Below are 17,913 nucleotides of genomic sequence, written 5' to 3'. Positions count from 1 at the left end.
CCTTGCAGACCTACTACATTTACCAAACCCTCAAAAACTCACTCCCACCAGCCCACAAAGTCCAGTACCTAAACAGACCTGATACAAAGTCATGAATCGTTCCTCAAAAAGCCGTAGTCCCACAGAAGTATCAGTCCTTTCCAAAGGCCTTAGCTTTTGCCCCACTTCCAAATTCAATAATGATGATCTTGTTCAAGACTTTCTCTCCTTCTCCTGGTCCCTCCAGTGGAAACACTTTTTTCTACCAACCCTACCAATCAGACTCAACCCAAAACCAATGTTGAACCCTGTCTGACTCAGTTCACTCTTCCATCCAACCATGATCCATTCCCACTGCTCCCAAATCATTCCCTGTTAACTTTCCAGCATTTCTTAACCTCAAATCTGGCCTCACCATCATTCCCCAAACTCCTCAATATGCAAGCTAACATTACATCTCCTGAAAGAATGCAGAAACTGATCCTGACCTTATAATCCTACCTGCTGACAAAGGCTCCACCAGTGTGGTTTTTAATCACCAGGATAACCTGGCAGGACTCCACCAGCGGTCAGAACTACAAAACTTGCTACATTGACACCATTCCAGAAATCGAACAGGATCTCCAGTCTCTCCTCAAATCCTTACGCCCATGCCAGAACCTCTCTCCTGAGTCTATCTCTCTCCTGACCCCTACCATGCCCCACACCTTCTACATGCAATGTAGATAAATCCAACCCCTCGCGACACCCCATTGTGGCTGGTTTCTGTATCCCCACTGAGAGAACCTCTGTTCTTGTAGATCAACACATTCAGCATACTGCCTACAACCTACTCTCTTATATAAAAGATAACAACCAACAACCACTTCCTCCACTGAGTCCCCACAGTTCCCACTCCTTTACCACAAGAAGCCCTACTTGTCACTGTTGATGCCACCTCCCTTTACAATAACATCCCTAAAGCCCCTGACCTTGCCACTATTGAATACTAACTTTTCCAATGCCTGATCAATTTCAGACCTACAACCTCCTTCCTGGTCATCATGACCAGCTATATCCTTACCCAAAATTACTCCCCCTTAGAAGGCATAAGCTATAAACAAATTCATAGTACTGCAATGGCACGCAAACGGCACCTTTCTATGCAACCCTATTCATGGGCCATCTTGAGGAATCCTTCGTAACCATCCAGAATCCAAAAATGCTCCCCTGGTTCAGATTCACTGATGTTATGTTAGTGATCTGGATCAACCTCCCCACATTCCTCAAGAGCCTCAACAGTTTCTCCCCCATTTGCTTCACCTCATCCTCCTCAACCCAACAAGCCACCTTCTTTGACGTTGACCTCCATCTTAACGATGGCTACATCAGCACAGTCTATATCAAAACCACCAAGTGCTACCAATACCTCCATTTCAACAGCTGCCACCCATTCCATACTAAGAAGTCCCTTCCCTAAAGACTAGCCACTTGCAGTTGCTGCATCTGTAGTAATGAGCCGTGCCTCTTTGGTCTCACTGAAGCCTTCAAAGAGCAAAATGTCTCTCCCAACCTTACCATCCAGGACTGGAGCAACTGAATCATATCCTCCACCAGGATTTCGATAACCTCTTGTCGTGTGCTGAAATGGAGAATGTCCTATCCTCTATCATTCATCCCAAAGTGTTATTCTGCTGCCCACCAAACCTACACAATACTCTCAGCCATCCTCACCCCAACCCTGCTCTCAACCTCTTGCCTCATGGCTTATCCTCATGGCTTATATCCCTGTAATATGCTTAGAGGCAAGACCTGTCTCATACATCCTCCAACCACCACCTACTCCAGTCCAGCCAGGAGCATCATGTATCCCACCAAAGGCAGGGCTAGCTGTGAAAGCAGCCATGTGATCTACAAGCTAAGCTGTAACCATTTGGATGCATTCCACCAAGGAAGAGCTGCACCATCCAGTTGCTGAGCATGCTGCCTAACACACTGCCTTTCACTCCAAAGCCTGAACCCTGCGGATCCTAACTACTAACACCAGCCTTTCTGAATTACACTGGTAGGAACTCTCACTGCAATATATCCTATGTTCCTGTAACTCCCTCTCACCTGCCCCCAGTCTCAACCTTTGTTAGTCAGTTTTCCATATACCTATCCCCTTCCCTGTTCCCACTCCAGCACCACATAGCCTTCTATTCTATCAACACATCCACAGCCTTTTTATACTTTCCTCTTCCCCCCCCCCCCCCCCAACACCATCCCTCTGCCTAATCTCCCACCTGCAACTAGCTACCCTACCCTCTTCTTAACACACCCCTGTATGCTACCACAAATAGAACTTCACTGTTCCCCACTGCTACCCTGCTGTCCCTCCCCCTCCCTGCCCCTGCCTCATCCTTACCCTGACCACCCACACTGCTTCTCCCACCAAGTATTTTTGCTCGCAGTCTGGCCCCAGTGAGCAGAGACAGTGGACACATGTCTGTGAGTTGTTTGCATATGTGTGTGTGTGTGTGTGTGTGTGTGTGTGTGTGTGTGTGTGTGTGTGTGTGTGTGTGTGTGTGCACATCATCTATTTCAGAAGAAAGTCTTTTGGTATGACTGTCTGCAACTAATATGGTGAGTAGTAACTCATATGGTGACCAGCAATCTATCCTTTTCATAATATTGCCAAAATATTATTTTTCTCATATTTTACTATCTGTGAAATAACTCCCTATGGCAACTGGTCCCTCAGTTTATAATTCAATATAAACTAAATTAATGATGCACAAAAAGGGAACAATACACTAATGAAGTCATTGAGCTATAAACAAGTAAATGTTTTGCTATTTACTATGTGCTTGTTTGGCTAGTGCAAAGTTGTTAAACAGACAAATTCACTCACTCATTTTGATCACCTAATGCAAAGCAAGATGAAGTAATACACAATATTGTCCTTCTGATAATCATCAATTGCAACCATAAATAACTCTTTCAGTGCAATCACCTAGTCCAACAAAACATTATCACACTGCAAGTGCAGTCAACAACTAGCCACCAGGTCAGCTCATCTCTAGTAGCTATTACTAGAATGTATCAAGTTTTTCTAACTTCAAATTAATTGCACTGGAAATTTTTGCCAATTCAAGATCATATAATACCAGGCAAAATGATAATTTTGTGCTTAGGTACAAAGGTAGCAAAGGAAATGAACATTAATTATTATTTTCATGAAGCACAAATGACAGAAATAAGCTTTGATAATTCTGATAAGAGAAGTTCAAAAGAAACCAACTCACTTATCCTTGTATATACTGCATTTCTAGAAGATGAAGAAAGGTTCAAACAGCCAATAAAAATCCGCTATCTTTGGAAGATATTGAAATAATATTAATCAAACCGAAGGTTTCTGCATTAATGACTGCTAATAAAATTGAAATAATGAGTAACAAAAGTGAAAACAAATAAATTTGACTTTGGAGCTGAAAGTCAGGTTACATCATATCTTATCATTAAGGAGAAGTAATAGATCATGTTCAAAAGCCTCTAACTAGCAATGCTGTTTATCCCACAGACACCAGTCATTTTAACCAATAATGTTTACTATTCAGGATGATTATCAACAAAGCTCTGCAATACAGAGGGTGGAATTTGGTCTCACTCATCCTGGATACTCATTGTCAATTTCTTTGACTCACTGATCTGGTACAGAATGAATGTTCATATCAGAGGCATTCAAAAATTTTCAGATCAGTCCACTGAGCTAGTCAGTCAAAGCAAATCCAATCTATTTCCTTCTGGGCATACTACTGTGATCCAGTCAGGCAGCAGTAGCCGACCGACGCAGATGCAGCAACAGGGAAGTAACCGATATTGTGACATTTACGAGTTCCTAACCATGAACGAATTTTATTTTATCATATGTGTGCTTTAATAGTTCAGGTTCTTGAGTTTCTGCATGTAAATTTAATATCTAATAGCCACAATTGTCACATTTTCATTTGCATCAGAAAGTACACCGATTTTGTGACATATTACAAGTTTCTAATCAGGGGCAAATTATTTAGTTTCACCTGAGTGCTTCAGTAGTTAGGTTTTTGAATATTTGCATATTACTAGACACAGTTGGTGCATTTCTGTCAGGGCCTAGAGTAGAGTTGTGGAGCACGTGCTGATAGTCCGTATCTCTGCATAGTTTACTTTTCCACGGTCTTTAGTATGGACAGGGACTGCGCATGTTGTGTGCACATGCGAGTCGAGTTGGTGACACTTTGTTCTCAGCTCTGAAGCTGATGGCTTCAGTTACACAGCTTGAGGCTGCAGTGGATGGGTAGTACTGTTGTGTGCCAGCCGTGGGGATCCAATGGACGTCCAGCATGTCAGAGTCCTCCGATCGGTCCTCAGCGGTGGCCAACCCAGTTACTGCTCCCACTGGGGCTGACCCTCCACCTGTTGTCAAGTGGGAGGTTGCCCCGGGGCAAAGCATGTGGCGAAAGAGTTCCCAGGTGGCTGCACATAAGGCCTCCCTGGTTTGTCTGACAAACAGGTTGGCTGACACTGTCGCTGAGCCAGTGTCCTATTTCAGAGGAAACCACTCAGTCTGTAAGACCCGGGCAATCACAGAGGGTGGGATTATTGATAGCTGGGAGCTCCAACATTAGGTGCATTATGGGGCCCCTTAGGGACTTGGCTGACTATAAGGGTAAGAAAACCAATGTGCACTCCGCGTGCATACCAGTTGGAGTCATTCCAGATGTGGAAAGGGACCTCCCAGATGCCATGAAGAGCACAGGGTGCAGCCAACTGCAGGTGGTTGCTCACGTTGGTATCAATGATGTGTGTCACTTTGGATTAGAAGAAGTTCTCTGTGGTTCTGAGTGGCTAACAGAAGTGGTAAAGGCTGCCAGTCTAGCATTCAAGATAAAAGCAAAGCTGACCATTTGCAGCATAGTCGACAGGACCGATTGCAGACCACTGGTACAGAAATGAGTGGAGGGTCTGAATCAGAGGCTCAGTCAGTTCTGCAACGGTGTAGGCTGCAGATTCCTCAACTTGCGCAAAAGGGTGGTTGGGTTTTGGGTTCTGCTGAATAGGCCAGGTGTCCACTATATGCAGGAGGTGGCTAGACAGGTAGCAGGGGCTGTGTGGTGTGGACTGGGTGGTTGTTTAGGTTAGATGGTCTTGGGAAAACACAAGAAGGGCTTCAGTCACAAAGGGTGCAGGCTGAACACAAGAAGAACATTGATACAGGAACCATTGGTATAACAGTTGTAAGTTGTTGTAGCTGTGTTGGGAAAGTAGCAGAGCTCCAAGCACGAATAGAAAGCACTGATGTTCAAATTGTTATAGGCACTAAAAGCTGTCTAAAGCCAGATATAAGCTCAGCCAAAATTTTTGCAAAGAACCTAATGGTGTTCTAAAAGGATAGGCTATACACGTGTTGGCGGTGGCGTGTTTGTTGCTGTCAGAAGTAGTTTATCTTGTCGCGAAACTGAAGTAGATACTTCCTGTGAGTTAGTTTGGGCAGAGGTCATTGTTCGAAACTCGAATAAAATAATAATTGGATCCTTTTACCAACCTCCCAATTCAGATGATACAGTTGCTGAGAGGTTGAAACAAAACTTGAGTTTGATTTCAAACACATACCCAACTCATACGATAATAGTTGGTGGTGACTTTAATTTACCCTCGATATGTTGGTGAAAATACATGTTTAATTCCAGAGGTATGCATAAAATATCTTCTGAAATTGTGCTAAATGCATTCTCTGAAAATTATTTCGAGCACTTAGTTCATGAGCCCACGCGAATAGTAAACGGTTGTGAAAACACACTTGACCTCTTAGCAACAAATAATCCTTAGTTATTAACAAGCATCAAAACTGATTCAGGGATTAGTGAACACAGAGTTGTCATAGCAAGATTGAATATTGTAACCCCCAAATCCTCAGAAAATATACTTATTCAAAAAAGCAGATAAAATTCACTTGACTCCTTCCTAAGAGACTATCTCGACTCATTCCAAATTAATAATATAAGTGCAGACCAGATGTGGCTTAAATTCAAAGAAATAGTATCGGCAGCAATCAAGAGATTTATATTAACAAATGACGGAGCTGATCCTCCTTGGTACATAAAACAAGCTAGAACATTGTTGCAGAAACAATGAAACAAACATGCCTGCTCAAAATTTACTGCGAGATTCAATGTGAGATGCCTACAACAGATTCCACAATGAAACTTTGTCTTAAAACCTGGCAGAAAATCCAAAGACATTCTGGTCATATGTGAAGTATGTTAGTGGCAAGAAACAATCAATGCCATCTCTGCATAATAGCAATGGAGATACTATCAAAGACAGTACTGCCAAAGCAGAGTTACTAAACACAGCCTTCCAAAATGCCTTCACAAAAGAAAACGATGTAAATATTCCAGAATTCGAATCGAGAACAGCTGCCAACATGAGTAACATAGAAGTAAATATCCTCGGAGTAGTGACGCAACTTAAATCACTTAATAAAAGAAAGACTTCTGGTCCAGACTGTATACCAATTAGGTTCCTTTCAGAGTATGCTGATGCATTTGCTCCATACTTAACAATCATATACAACCGTTTGCTTGACGAAAGATCTGTACCCAAAGACTGGAAAGTTGCACAGGTCACACCAATATTCAAGAAAGGTAGTAGGAGTAATCCACTAAATTACAGGCTCATATCATTAACGTCAATATGCAGCACGATTTTAGAACATATATTGTGTTCGAACATTATGAATTACCTTGAAGAAAATGGTCTATTGACACACAGTCAACATGGGTTTAGAAAACATAATTCCTGTGAAACACAACCAGCTCTTTATTCACATGAAGTGTTGAGTGCTGTTGACATGGGATTTCAGATCCATTCCGTACTTCTGGATTTCCGGAAGACTTTTGACACTGTACCACACAAGCAGCTCATAGTGAAATTGCGTGCTTATGGAATATCGTCTCAGTTATGTGACTGTATTTGTGATTTCCTGTCAGAGAGGTCACAGTTCATAGTAACTAATGGAAAGTCATCGAGTAAAATAAAAATGATTTCTGGCATTCCCTAAGGTAGTGTTATAGCCTCTTTGCAATTCCTTATCTACATAAGCAGTTTTGGAGACAATCTGAACAGCAGTTTCTGGTTGCTTGCAGATGACGCTGTCATTTATCAACTAATAAAGTCATCACAAGATCAAAACAAATGGCAAAATGATTTAGAAAAGATATCTGAATGGTGTGAAAAGTGGCAATTGACCCTAAATAACGAAAAGTGTGAGGTCATCCACATGAGTGCTTAAAGAAACTCAAACTTTAAACTTCGGTTACACGATAGATCAGTCTAATCTAAAAGCCGTAAATTCCACTAAATACCTAGGTATTACAATTACAAACAACTTAAATTAGAAGGAACACATAGAAAATGTTGTGGGGAAGCTAACCAAAGACTGCGTTTTATTGGCAGGACACTTAGAAAATGTAACAGACCTACTGAGGAGACTGCCTACGCTACACTAATCCGTCCTCTTTTAGAATACTGCTGTGTAGTGTGGGATCCTTACCATATAGGACTGATGGAGTACATCAAAAAAGTTCAAAGAAAGACAGCACATTTTGTATTATCGCAAAATATGGGACAGAGTGTCACAGAAATGATACAGGATTTGGGATGGAAATCATAATAAGAAACACGTTTTTCACTGCGACGGAATCTTCTCATGAAATTCCAATCACCAACTTTCTCCTCTGAACGTGAAAATATTTTGTTGACACTGTCCTACATAGGGAAGAACAATCACCATGATAAAATAAGGGAAATAAGAGCTCGTACAGAAAGATATAGGTGTTCATTCTTTCCATGCGCTATACGAGATTGGAATAATAGAGAATAGTGAAGGTGGTTCAATGAACCCTCTGCCAGGCACTTAAATGTGATTTGCAGAGTATCAATGTAGATGTAGATGTAGATCCTTGCTTTGTGGGGGTAAGCATTATTTTTATGATATGGGTAAAGTACAATTCCCATCTATCGTCAAGTTATATGAAGTATTCTGCTATCTAAAGTATTTTCATAAACACTTACTTTCAGTTAGACAACCAAAAGTAATGGCTCAAGACCATACTAGAATATGGTCAGCACAGCATATGCAGATACTACTATTTTCAGGAACCTGGCAGATCAGCAGAGACTGATCAGAGTACTACATTTTGTACAACAGCATATAAACTTCTTCCATCGCTCTACAGAGGATTATTTGCACCTCCCTACAAATGGCTTCTCAGCAGCTGTACAATCGTACAAATCTAATCTCTCAGTGGACTAATCCTTCAGTAACCTCTGTATCTGAGTTGTGAGGGTTGTGATAGTTGACAAGACTAACCGATAATATGTTTACACAGAATTTTGAAATTAGATTGACCCTATCACTTATTTCTTAAAGCCATGGGGCAATATATGGGTTTAATGCTCTACTGCTTTTCTATTCCATAATAACAATGGATCTAGTCACATGTCTCACCTATGCTCAAACTTCTGGAATCCTTCAATTGCCATCCATTTGAATTCACACAACAGTCTTTGTTGTGTTGGTGTAGTAGAATACAAGTATATGCCATCAGTGCAAAACTAGCTCAAGCTAGTTTTGCACTGATACTATGAAGATTTCATTTGATGGAATTTCTGGAGAATATTTTTCAAACAATTTGTTTCAAATCAAGGGCATTTCAAGTGGTGGAAAATGGGAAGCAAATAACAAATAGTGGTTACTGATAAGTGAGTTTTCTAGTAAATAGAGTTGTTTTAGCTTTTGGGGGTGGAGAGTAACTTCTCTTAATTCTACTGATAACATCCTAACACAAGCTCCAATTTTACACCTTAATGCTCTTAATTTTACCTCTTACTGTCAGAGTTTTTTAATTTGTTTGAATATAAATTTTTTGTTGAACATGAGAATCAAAAGCAAAAAAATAACCATAGATGAACTTATATAAAGACTAGCCAAAATACTTAATTAGCATAAATATTTGTTGCAAAATTTTCTCAGGTAGTGAAGTCAAAGGTACAGAAGTATTTGTTCTACAAAAAGAATACTGCCTTTTTTGTGCAAAGTAAATAACTGAACATAATGTAACTTTTTTCTTAAGGAGTTATTTAGCTTTTTATATTTGCAAATCAATAAACCAGGAAATGCCATATTTTATTAAAATAATTATTTAGCACTAAAACACCAGCAATTTACACACAGTATGTACAGGATTTCAGTGTTAGCTTAAATTGCTCACCACATGTAATAAGTAGCAGCAGAAAAGTGATGTCAGATGATGATCCTATTGTGGTGTGTATACTACATTACAAAATATCGCTACACTTATTACCTCTTTGCTGGAACAGAAGGGAACAATATTTGCCATTTACTTATTCATTTTTCTTTCATTGTCATACTTATGAGTCTTCCTGCTTTTATATCTAATTTTCTTCTTTCCAGTTACTTCGAATTAAATTTCAGTTTTACATCTACATATGCATGCTACATTCACTTCCCATTTCAATCACAATTACCATTCAGGAAGAATGATACCTACATGTTACTGTAGATGCCTTAATTTCTCTTATTTTGTCACTACTGTGTCTACCTGATTCATATAAAGAATGGAGATATATGTTCTTGGAAATTTTCATGAAAATACTTTCTCAAGATTTTAAGAAAATTTCTTGATGTCGTTCTTGTAGTGAAGCCTATGAAGATTACTGAACATCTGTGCTATCCTGTATTATCAATAACAATGTGCTTCATGGACCCAGACTGAATGATCATGCTGTAACTTTCTTCCTTCAGAGATAAGCTGCATCATCCCAGAATCCTCCTTTCTTGTGTCATCTCAGGCCACCATTTGAGTGTCCTCTTTATTTCTAATGATTAAGTCTTATTGGTCTCAATTTGAGAGCTGATTTCCTCATATCCTACAGACTGAAATCACAAACTTTCTTCTTTTAGCTAACATCCACTTCCAAACTTTCTCATCTTTTCCATCAGTTCTTTTCTTTGTAGTTCCCTATGACAGCTTAGCACCACTTTCTTTTCTTTTGCTCAGCTACTCCTCTTTATTTTTTACCATTATGTACCTAATGTCACTTAAGGTATATTACCTTATGATAAAATAATGCATAACTGCAATTTGGTTGCATTGCAAAATTCTGCAAAAAATCTTCTGTTCATAAGGGGGGAAATATAACAAGAAATGTTTCACAAACACTGATGTATTTGACAAAACACTTAAACACCTTCAAAAATGGTATCTATCAGACATAATACACTTACCCCAACATATTTTCAATTAATGGAAACAGTTTTTAAACTCATCAGAAGCTATGCTGTTTAGTCCTTCCAGTGGATTTATTTTCACCTATTCTGCATCTTGAAAATGCTTCCCTTTTAGGTTTCTTTTCATTCTTGGGAAGGAAAAAGCATCACAGGAGGCCAGGTGTGGTGAGTAGAGTGGGTAAGGAACAATGTTTTTTTTTTCCCCAGAAAACTGCCTGGCCCTTAATGCTGTATGCACAGAGGTATTGCCATAGTGTGGGGCATTTTTTCTCACTGCTTCATGTAATCATTTTAGCACTGCAAGGAAGTAATGTCAGTTAACTGTGGTACCCTGGGGAGCAAATTCATGGTGGATGATTCCCTTGCTGTCAAAAAACAAACCAACATTGTCCTCAAATTGTATCACACTTGCCTTGCTTTATTAGGTCTTGATGATGAAGAAGTCTTTCATTGGCAGGACTGTTGCTTGGGTTCTGGATCATGACCATAATGCCATGATTTGTCACCTGTGATGACTTTTTCATCAAAATCGTACCACTTTCTGATTGTGCATGCAATTCCCAGCATACATGCAAATGCTTGGTTCTCTGGTTGTCAGAAAGCACAGTGCAATTAATTTTGCTGCAATATATTTTACCTTGGGATCTTCAGTCAAAATTCATTAGCACAAATCCCAATGAATCCCAGGATATTCCAGTCATTTCCATCACTTGTTCTATGAGGATCAAAAAGGATCACAACATGGCATTTTTGCAATGTTTTCATCTGTTGTGGAAATCCAGGGATATCCTGGCTGTGATTTGTCTTCAATTAATAGTGGAGCACTTTTCAAATGCGAAAACAACTTGTAAACTCTCACTTGGCTTAAAGCTTCCTCCCCATAAGCCATCCATATCATTGCAACAGTTTCTACTGGTGATTTCCACAACAAGAAGTAGCACCTGATGTTAGGACATTGGTATTTAATGACTGCCATTGAAAAATTGCCGACCACATGGAAGACTGCTTACAAAAACAGTTGCACTGACAACAACCATGTTTTCACACTGATGCACTGGTAAACATGATGTCTAATGAAGAAATATAATGGCAGAATCTAAAATTATTGTTCTGTTAACTAGTAGAGAAAAATTCTTGTTAATTTGGGTAGCACTCTCAGATTTTGCTACTTTGCTTCTTCAGTTATACAGGAACATTAAAATAAGCAAAAATATCATTATGGAAGATAAATATCTTACCTCATAGATGCAGATCTCATGATCCATCCCACAGGCCAACAAACTACCAGAGTGACTGAAGGAGAGAGAAAGACATCCACTCTGGGTTGTGGGACCAAACATTGATACACAATGATTTGGCACTTTGCATGACTGGAAAGGCAGTCGTGACCACTGAATTTTTTCTACAGTTGCCTGTGGATAACATGCACTTTTTTCACACAGACAAGACTTGGACAGGTCATTCAAAATACTGGGCAAACTTAATACATGACAAATCACTGAAAAATTTTGACCTGTTAAGAGTAGAAACTTAAAATTAGACAACAGAACATATCTTAAACAACTCAGAACATATCTTGTAGTGTTGGACCTATACATCAATCATCCCATCATTAAGGGGAACATTGATGGATGCAGAAAAAGGCAAGACACATATTAGCACAGAGAACTACCCATCATGAACTGCTTCTTTATGTCATATTACTGATTAAATGTCAACACCAAAATCTAATAGTCATTAGTGACATTAGCTTTATTATATTAAAAAGTCTCCAAATGACTATATATCACAACAGACAGAAATACCACCCTTCCAGAAAAAAGTTGGTGTTTCTTCATTATATTATCACTTGTGGTTTACCTCTAACTGTTTACCTCACATCAATGTATGTATAAGGAATGTTCAACAGCAAAGGTACAAAACATGTACAAATCATCATAACAACCAAACCAGTTGAAATTTGCATATGTCACTTTGGTATACCATAGTGAGACATTTAGGCAATGGAAGCATGCACTGTCACCTCCCTCTCAAAAATTCAAAGCTCTGTCCTAAGGCAGCCAAGGTGGTGCTCGCTGTCGTTTTCAATGTCCGAGGTCCAATACTCATTTAATTCTCTGAGCATGGAAAAACTCATTAACAGTTATGTGTGTTGTGAGACTATCTGTAGGCTATGCAAGACCATCAAGAGTAAACATCCTGCACTGTTCATGGAGGGAATGATTCTGCACCACAATAATGTGTATTCACACATCTCCAAGGTCACACAAAGTGTAATAGCCAAGTTCAAGTGCGAGCAGCTTGAGCATCCACCTGCGGCCTGGATATGTGATACTGTGACTTACATGTGTATGGTCCATTTAAAACTCACCTCAAAGGGAAGTGCTTCAGCTTGAACAATGAACTAAAGAACACACTGGAGAACAAGCTCCTGTCACAACCACAGGATCACATTGGAATAATCATGTTTACTTTGCTGTGTTAATCAGCATCATTTTCAATGATTTCAAGAATGTTAGCTCAACAGTCCACTCAATGTTGTTGTTGCTTGTTTGTGAAGATTCTTGGCACCACTTTAGCACAAACCTTTGTCATGCCAAGATCATGATGTAAAATCTGCCTAACAATTTCCTTATTGATGCAGGCATGTTCTAAAAATGCTTGAATTCTTGAACAGTGGTTTTATAGAACATTTCTACTGAACTTCTCCACATTCTCTTCAGTTTCTGAAGTGGAAGAAGGATCATCTCAGACATCTTCCATACAGTCCTTAAACCTCTTAACCCACTCAAAAACTTGTATATGAGATAGACACTGATCATCTTAAGTTTGTTTCAAGAAACTGTAAGTTTTGTGAGCAATTTGATGTCAAAATGTTGTCCCACTTTAGAGTGTAGCATAATTCCAATGGAACTTAGGCACATGACCCATTTCTAAGAAGGCTTACATCCAGACTAACCACCACAGAAACATTAAATTTTGTACATGTGTCAGGAAGAGTTCAAAGATTATTCATCCACTTTTCTCTTTGTCATTGACAAATCTGGAAATGTGCACAACAACCAGTCCAGTTTCTTTATTGTCACACTTTGTAGTAATTACAAAACATGTTCAACCCATGATATGAGCTCTGAATCCTACTTTAATGGTTGATCAGAGGCCATGCAAGACAGCTTATGACTATCTACCATCTTCTATACTGACATTGGCATGCTGTATTGCTGGTACAGTGCAGACAAGTGTGTATCTTTTTTCTCTAATAGTTAGCTGTCAGGTTTTTTTATGTGCCTATCTACTGCTTGATCCCTAGTCCTCAACTACTAGAGTGAGATGATACCTTCATTCCTTTCATTATTTATAGATCAAGTGTATAAACACAATTTAAATATGAAATCTGACTTAATAAACTATGTCTCCTTCATTCATAAACCCACTAGACTTCCCTTTATTACTTAATTTATTACTTCGTCTCCCCATATGAAATAACCATTTTATGATCTGAAACAATAATTACACAAAAATTTAAAATGTTACAACACAGTAGTCAGTTTCAAAATGAATATAGTAAGTATCATAGGAAGCAAATCACTAAGCATTTGTGACTGAAGACTTTAATGTTTATCGTATCATATCAGCACAGACCACTGGCAGGTAAACCAGAACCCCACAGCAGCATAGTGTTAAAAATTAAGTGCTAGAAGACCAAAAATTAAATAGACTGAAAGCATACAGATGGTGGTGGATAACTACATTTAACAGATTCAAATGTTAATATTCACTTGACACAATGTTTACATTCAATATCATATTTTCTTGATATGTGCCAGATGACAAGTGGAACATGGCAACACAACTAAGGTGACAGACTATCTAAAACAACTCTCAAGCCAGTTGCAACTGTGCAAATGTACAGCGAGAAATCCCTGACCAAGTTAACATTTGCACAAATGTCTCTTAGGTACAGGCCATACCAAAGAGGGCAGAACTCTTCAGTTACATGATCAAACGTGAAAACCAAACAATGAGTACAAGTGATAACAAAACAATTACTTTATCAACCTCTAATTAGGACCCATAACTGCATAAAAATGTTTAATACAAGAATACTTACACTTTCCTGATGTGATTGTTGTTTCTTAGGCTGAGATTCTCGGTTCAGTTGTACACTGCTGGAAAATTCAGGCTGTAAGGCAACATGAGAACGTAAAGAAGGTGGTAAATCTCTAGGTTCTGTTATACCTTTCACCATAACATAAAGTGATGATGGATACAGTTTCCATGAACCATTCTTCCACCATCTGTATGCCTGAAAGAATATTCATTTCTTAATTGCGTGTCCACTTTAGTATTAACAGAAAGTTAGAGTTACATTTACTACTCCATTTGAGTTACTAACATTTACTTGTAAGCATTAAAATTGCAACAGGACAAAGACAACATGCAAAAAATGCAGTTCACTTCATGCCAATTTTTAATGATTATGATTTCAACAGCACAAAGTAGGTAGGAATAACACCACCTACAATCTGTATACAGGGTGTTACAAAAAGGTATGGCCAAACTTGCAGGAAACATTCCTCACACACAAATAAAGAAAAGATGTTATGTGGACATGTGTCCGGAAACGCTTAATTTCCATGTTAGAGCTCATTTTAGTGTCATCCACCTACGTTCAATGGAGCACGTTATCATGATTTCATATGGGACACTTTACCTGTACTGCTAGAACACGTGCCTTTACAAGTACGACACAACATGTGGTTCATGCATGATGGAGCTCCTGCACATTTCAGTTCAACAACAGATTTGGTGACCGATGGATTGGTAGAGGAGGACCAATTCCATGGCCTCCACACTCTCCTGACCTCAACCCTCTTCACTTTCATTTATGGGGGCATTTGAAAGCTCTTGTCTATGCAACCCCGGTACCAAATGTAGAGACTCTTCATGCTCGTATTGCAGACGGCTGTGATACAATACGCCATTCTCCAGGGGTGCATCAGCGCATCAGAGATTCCATGCGAAGGAGGGTGGATGCATGTATCCATGCTAACGGAGGACATTTTGAACATTTCCTGTAACAAAGTGTTTGAAGTCACGCTGGTATGTTCTGTTGCTGTGTGTTTCCATTCCATGATTAATGTGATTTCCATTCCATGATTAATGTGATTTGAAGAGAAGTAATAAAATGAGCTCTAACATGAAAAGTAAGCAATTCCAGACACATGTCCACATAACTTATTTTGTTTCTTTGTCTGTGAGGAATGTTTCCTGAAAGTTTGGCCGTACCTTTTTGTAACACCCTGTATAAGGAGAGATTTCTCATTTTGGGTCTCATCATGAAAATGCATTGGAATGTTGGTTACTTGTGGGAATAATGTGCTATGACTCATGTAAGCAGGAGGAACAGCTACCACCATGTGTCTGAATTTGACAGCAGCAGGATCATGACCTTCTGGGAACACAGCTATTGTTCTATAATATTGTCGCTGATGTAGATCAGGCTCCCAAAAATGTGAATACAGAATCAACAGATTCAGGAGGGCTATACCCAGCACCATACAAAATCACAGTGGCGCTCCACAAGAAGTGCCCAAGGGGAGAGACATACTGTTCACTCAGTCATGCAGATTCACACAGTCACATCACATCCACTAAGAAAGAATAGATGAAGGACAAGTATCCACACAGACAGTGCAACAACATTTGGAGCACCACATAGTACCAGGGTAGTGAAAACTATGACAATTACCCCTTCATGAGGCAACAGGCAGAGGCTCACCAACACTGGTCCATCCAACGACAGCACCATGCACAGGATCGGCAACATCCTATCTTTTCAGTCGAGTCTCAGTTGTGTGTACAGCACCATGATGAACATAACAGTGTATGAAGGTTACACAGAGAAATAACATTGCTGAATTGCATTCATCATTGTCACTCTGTCCTATCACCTCTCGCGATGTTTTGGATGTGCAGTTGTAGTGGTTATAAAAGCAATAATTGTGCTACCAACAATTGTTTTTTTGCTCTTGAACTAACACAGTGACTGAATGAATTACAAACTGAAATAATCAGAAGCACTCTTCCTTGGTTTCAGAATGAATGGTTGGTTATTACAATTTGGCTATACTGCTATCTAGGAATCAATTACTCACATTTGTCAAATCACAAATGTTCAATAATTAAAATATGCAGTTAGGATTATGAAGTAAATAACAATTAATGCTCACAAGTCACAGTATTTTTTATTTAAATAAAATTGAATTCATTAATCTATTTTCCCTCAACATGAAATCAACGTAACAACTGGGTGAAATAAAAGAAAACCACCAAAGTATCTCACTAATGCCTTAATTAAGTTTCAATAAAATTCTCAGAAATAGTTCAAAATTCATCCAGCATATACTTTAAAATTAAAGTTCCACATTGACCAACCAAATAAAACCACTCATTCAGCTCACGCACTAAATTAACAACAGAATTTTTTTTAGAATTCTGTCCTGTTCACTTAGTGTGACTTATTATTAGTCTGCATGCTAGGTCAACTCACTGAAATATTTATAAATGTTTGATACAAGCACATGAAAAATACTAATCACATAGTTAGTTGTTCTAAATTTTTTGCTGCACCTATGCATGTGTTCACAGTTCTGCCTCTAGCAAATGAATTACCCATGATCAAAATTGCCACTGCTTATTTAAGCACTCACACTGTTGTGAGTCAAAGCAACACCCTTCCAAGTATAAAACTATTTATTTTACAGTACACATAAGTGTGATATATCAGTTGGCAATTAAATTTACTCTGCTTTCCACTGTTGCACTTGGTTTTCTGCTAAGGTCATTTGTTTGTTCAATAATTAGCATTTTGTTAGTGTAATCATTACTTTCAGATATTTTTTGTTAATAAATAAAAACTAATAAAACTGAGTTCATTTATACATCAATATCTAAGTCTACTTTGTTATGCTGTAACTATTTTCATTGATTCGAAAATTATTTTACTGAAATATCACTCTTTTGTGTATGAAAGCTTATTCTGCCCTGCAGTTTAAAATACATAATGTTTATAAAAATCTCTTATTGTCTTCTGGTAGAGCACTATGAGCCATATATATGGATTCTTAATTTATGAAAATTGCACAATGCATTGTTGAGATATTAATTTTTTAAGTTCATTTTAATCATAAAACCTTTGACACTGAATAATTTAAAAACTACTTGCTTAATCAAAGGCATACTTTCATTGATGCAGATATCTTACTTTTCTTTTTGTAATGCTGTTCTGGTTTTTCTGCATCTACTCTGGTCCAGTTATAAGTTTATTTAGTGCCTATACTGGTCACTCAGTTCAACCGTGGCCAGTACTCCTTCCGTAGTTTGCACCAATGGCTGAGCATCCCTAGATTTTCCCAGATCAAGCACCACAGCCTGAGTTTACATCTACCTCCCCCCTCCCCCTCCTAAAGATGTGATACTTCTCATAGTCTCAATGTCTGCCAGTCACTGAACTCAAAGCTGCTGCCATCTACTGATCATCTGGTCACACTCATTCAGTCACTTCAGAGCTTATTTGAGCATGACTGGCATGCCTCCTTAGCACTTGCAGGCACACC

The 17,913-nt window shown here is 38.8% G+C and overlaps 1 protein-coding gene across 2 annotated transcripts in view; it reads right to left on the bottom strand.

Annotated features, from left to right (window-relative positions):
• LOC126354332 (jouberin-like) overlaps positions 1–17,913 on the bottom strand; it is a 259,936-nt gene that overhangs the window by 136,891 nt on the left and 105,132 nt on the right. For both annotated transcript variants that reach the window (XM_050003897.1, XM_050003898.1), the window contains exons 5-6: positions 14,406–14,600; positions 11,533–11,706 (exon numbers count right to left, since the gene is read on the bottom strand). In XM_050003897.1, coding sequence (XP_049859854.1) covers positions 11,533–11,706; positions 14,406–14,600 — 369 coding nt within the window. The remainder of the gene's footprint in view (positions 1–11,532; positions 11,707–14,405; positions 14,601–17,913) is intronic.

This window comes from Schistocerca gregaria, chromosome 3 (assembly GCF_023897955.1).
Source record: "Schistocerca gregaria isolate iqSchGreg1 chromosome 3, iqSchGreg1.2, whole genome shotgun sequence".
NCBI classification, from domain to species: domain Eukaryota; kingdom Metazoa; phylum Arthropoda; class Insecta; order Orthoptera; family Acrididae; genus Schistocerca; species Schistocerca gregaria.
Note: the sequence above shows the minus strand (reverse complement) of the source record. Positions and strands in the feature narration are given on the sequence as shown.